The sequence below is a fragment of the Otolemur garnettii genome, unplaced genomic scaffold, assembly GCF_000181295.1.
Source record: "Otolemur garnettii isolate 467f Iridium unplaced genomic scaffold, OtoGar3 scaffold00093, whole genome shotgun sequence".
Taxonomy (NCBI): domain Eukaryota; kingdom Metazoa; phylum Chordata; class Mammalia; order Primates; family Galagidae; genus Otolemur; species Otolemur garnettii.
Window position 1 is genome coordinate 6,895,730 of NW_003852488.1, and position 2,836 is coordinate 6,898,565.

At 35.2% G+C, this 2,836-nt stretch overlaps 1 protein-coding gene across 1 annotated transcript in view; it reads right to left on the reverse strand.

Moving 5' to 3' along the window:
* SCLT1 (sodium channel and clathrin linker 1) overlaps positions 1-2,836 on the reverse strand; it is a 162,204-nt gene that overhangs the window by 78,400 nt on the left and 80,968 nt on the right. Inside the window, exon 10 of the mRNA XM_023516581.1 lies at positions 2,620-2,710. Within this exon, the coding sequence (XP_023372349.1) occupies positions 2,620-2,710 (91 nt within the window). The remainder of the gene's footprint in view (positions 1-2,619; positions 2,711-2,836) is intronic.

Here is a 2,836-nt window from a genome sequence, read left to right on the forward strand (position 1 = left end):
AGGTGTATGTGGCTGGCGCCTTAGCCGCTTGAGCCACAGGCGCCGAGCCACAAACACTATTTCTTTAAATACTTTTTTCTACTTCCCTATGCCTTCCTTCCGCAATTCCAATCACACTTATATTGTTCTATAGGTCTCGCAGAAACTGGTCATATTTTTTCTATCTTTTAAATTCTCTTTTCTTTGGAAAGGGACATTTCTATTTATGCTTCAAGTTCACTGATTATTTCTTCTATCTTTTCAATCTATATTTTAGTTCAACTAATACAATTTTTATTTTAGTTGCTGTATTTTTAAGCTCTAGAATTCCTACTTTAAAAAATTTCTAGTTCTCAGCTCAGTGCTCATAGCTTAGTGAGTAGGGCACCAGCCACATACACCAAGGCTACCAGGTTTGAGCCTGGCCCAGACCTGCTAAACAAGGACAACTGCAACCAAAAAAATAGTTGGGTGGCGTTGCCTGTGGCTCAAAGGAGTAGGACGCCAGCCCCATATACTGGAGGGCCAAAAACTGTAAAAAACAAAAAATAGTCTGTGTGTGGTGGATGCCTATAGTCCCTCCCCTACTAGGGAGGCTGAGGCTAGAGAATCGCTTAAGCCCAAGAGTTTGAGGTTGCTATGAGCTGTGACGCCAGGGCATTCTACTCAGGGCAACATAGTAAGACTGTCTCAAAAAAATAAATTAAAAATATAAAATAATAAATTTCTAGTTCTCAAATACAATTCTCTATTTCTTCATTATGATTTTATATTACTCTAATTTAAAAATAGATTTTTAAAAAGTTTCTTGAAAATGATAGCTGATTTGAAGCCTCTGCCTGGTAAAGCTAACAACTGGATCTACTAAGAGTCAGTTTCTTTTGATTGCCTTCTCCAACCACCAGCGCACAAGTAGTTTCTATCTAGTAGTTTTAGTTGAAAACTGGATAATACAGATAATATATTGCAGTTACTGTGCATCCTGTTTTGTTGTTTTGAAGATGATGGCTTTTTAAAAAATTCAAGTAGGCAATTTTTCTTGTTTGGATTTGAAGTTTGAAATCTCTTTCTCCTACAGTATGAAGGAGCTGTTATCTGTAATTAGTGTTTATTGTTTTCCATTTTACATTCATAGCTAGGTCCCTAGAGCATTCCTTTGTGCCTATATAATTTGAGGATCAGTCAAGATTTGGGTAGAAGTAAGGTTCACACTTTTTGTGGTTTCCTTATTCCCAGAGATTCCCCTGTAATATTCTGCATTCTTGAAGCTTTGGGCGCTGTCCTCTGATAGTTCAAACAATAAGTCTTCAGTATTCAGGTTCTTGTATTGTATACTTTTCTGGCATGTACTCAATTATAAATAGTAGCAAACAAATAACTAGTTCTATATCTTTCTTACAAGAGCAGATTTCTCTCCTGTTTCTGTCTGCTTCTTCATTGTGTTCTCTGGGTTCCTTTCTCTACTCCCACATGTAGTTTAGTTGACAGGCATGGATTTGGTAAGAATTTATATTCAGAATTTGGCTCTCATTTTTTATGTGTTTCTCTTGCTGCTAGTACTTCTTCTTTGAATTTCCAACTGATTTTCTAGTCCTCAACTTTAATTTTGGTTACCTTAAATTCACATAAAGCTGTTGTTTTCTGAAGCCATAGCTGTGGGAGTTGAGAGAACCATCAAGTCCGAATACCAAAAACTAATAATCCTTATCTCTTTTACATCTTTCTGGTTTTCAGTGCTTTCCAATATTTTAAAAAATGTACCCAAGTTTTAAAATGGTTATCTATGGAAGAGTTCTTGTAATACTTTCACAAGCCTACCATTATTAGAAATCTGTAATTAACTTTTTATAGATATGGAAAAAAGGCTTCAAAGTAACACAGCTAGAACGTTTCTGAGCTAGAATGTTCAATAAATAGATTCATCTAAATCAAAGTCTGGCCTTTCCCTGACATTTTCCTTAAATCTTTTACATTTAAAAAGAACCAGAGTCTATTATGTCAAAAAATATTTTCATAAATAACATAAAATGCAGTATTAAGAGCCTCTCTTCTACCTACACATAACCAATAATCAAAACTTGATCTTGGCTTGGCACCCATAGAACAGTAGTTATGGTGCCAGCCACATACACAGAGGGTGGTGGGTTCAAACCTGGCTGACCTACTAAACAAACAATGACAACTGCAACAAAAAATAGCCAGGCAACATGGCAGGAGCTGTAGTCTCAGCTACTTGGGAGGCAGAAGCAAGAGAATCACTTAAGCCCAAGAGTTGGAGGTTGGTATGAGCTGTTGTGACACCACAGCACTCTACAGAGGGCAACACAGTGAGACTCTGTCTCAAAAAAAAAATAAAAAGCAAAAAAACTTGATCTTGAATATGCTTTTAAATGATGATGTGCTTAGGGATGAGTATGGTATTTAATAAATTAGGCTAAAAAGAATGGAAATAATTATTTTTTAAACAAGTTGTTTCTACTATTATAATTTAGCTTCTTGCTTTCATATTTTATATTTAGGGGCAATAAAATGAATAATTCAACTTCTAATAACCCTCTTTAACACATAATCCAAAATAAATTGACAATAAAATATATAGAAAAGACAGAGGCATCCAATTGTCTTACAAATGGAAAATACCTTCTTTTGCATCTGTCCCTGAAGATCTTCAGTCACTTTAGTTAATTCTTCTACTTTTGCTACTGCAATTCTCATATCTGTCTTGGCTTGCCTACAGAAAGAAAGTAAATTAATGAATATTGTTTTCACAGACCATAAAGAATAAAAAGTTAGATCTTAAAGTTGGAAGTTAGTACTAACTCTGTGTGCCTACAAATGGTTCTGAGGGGTAAATTCT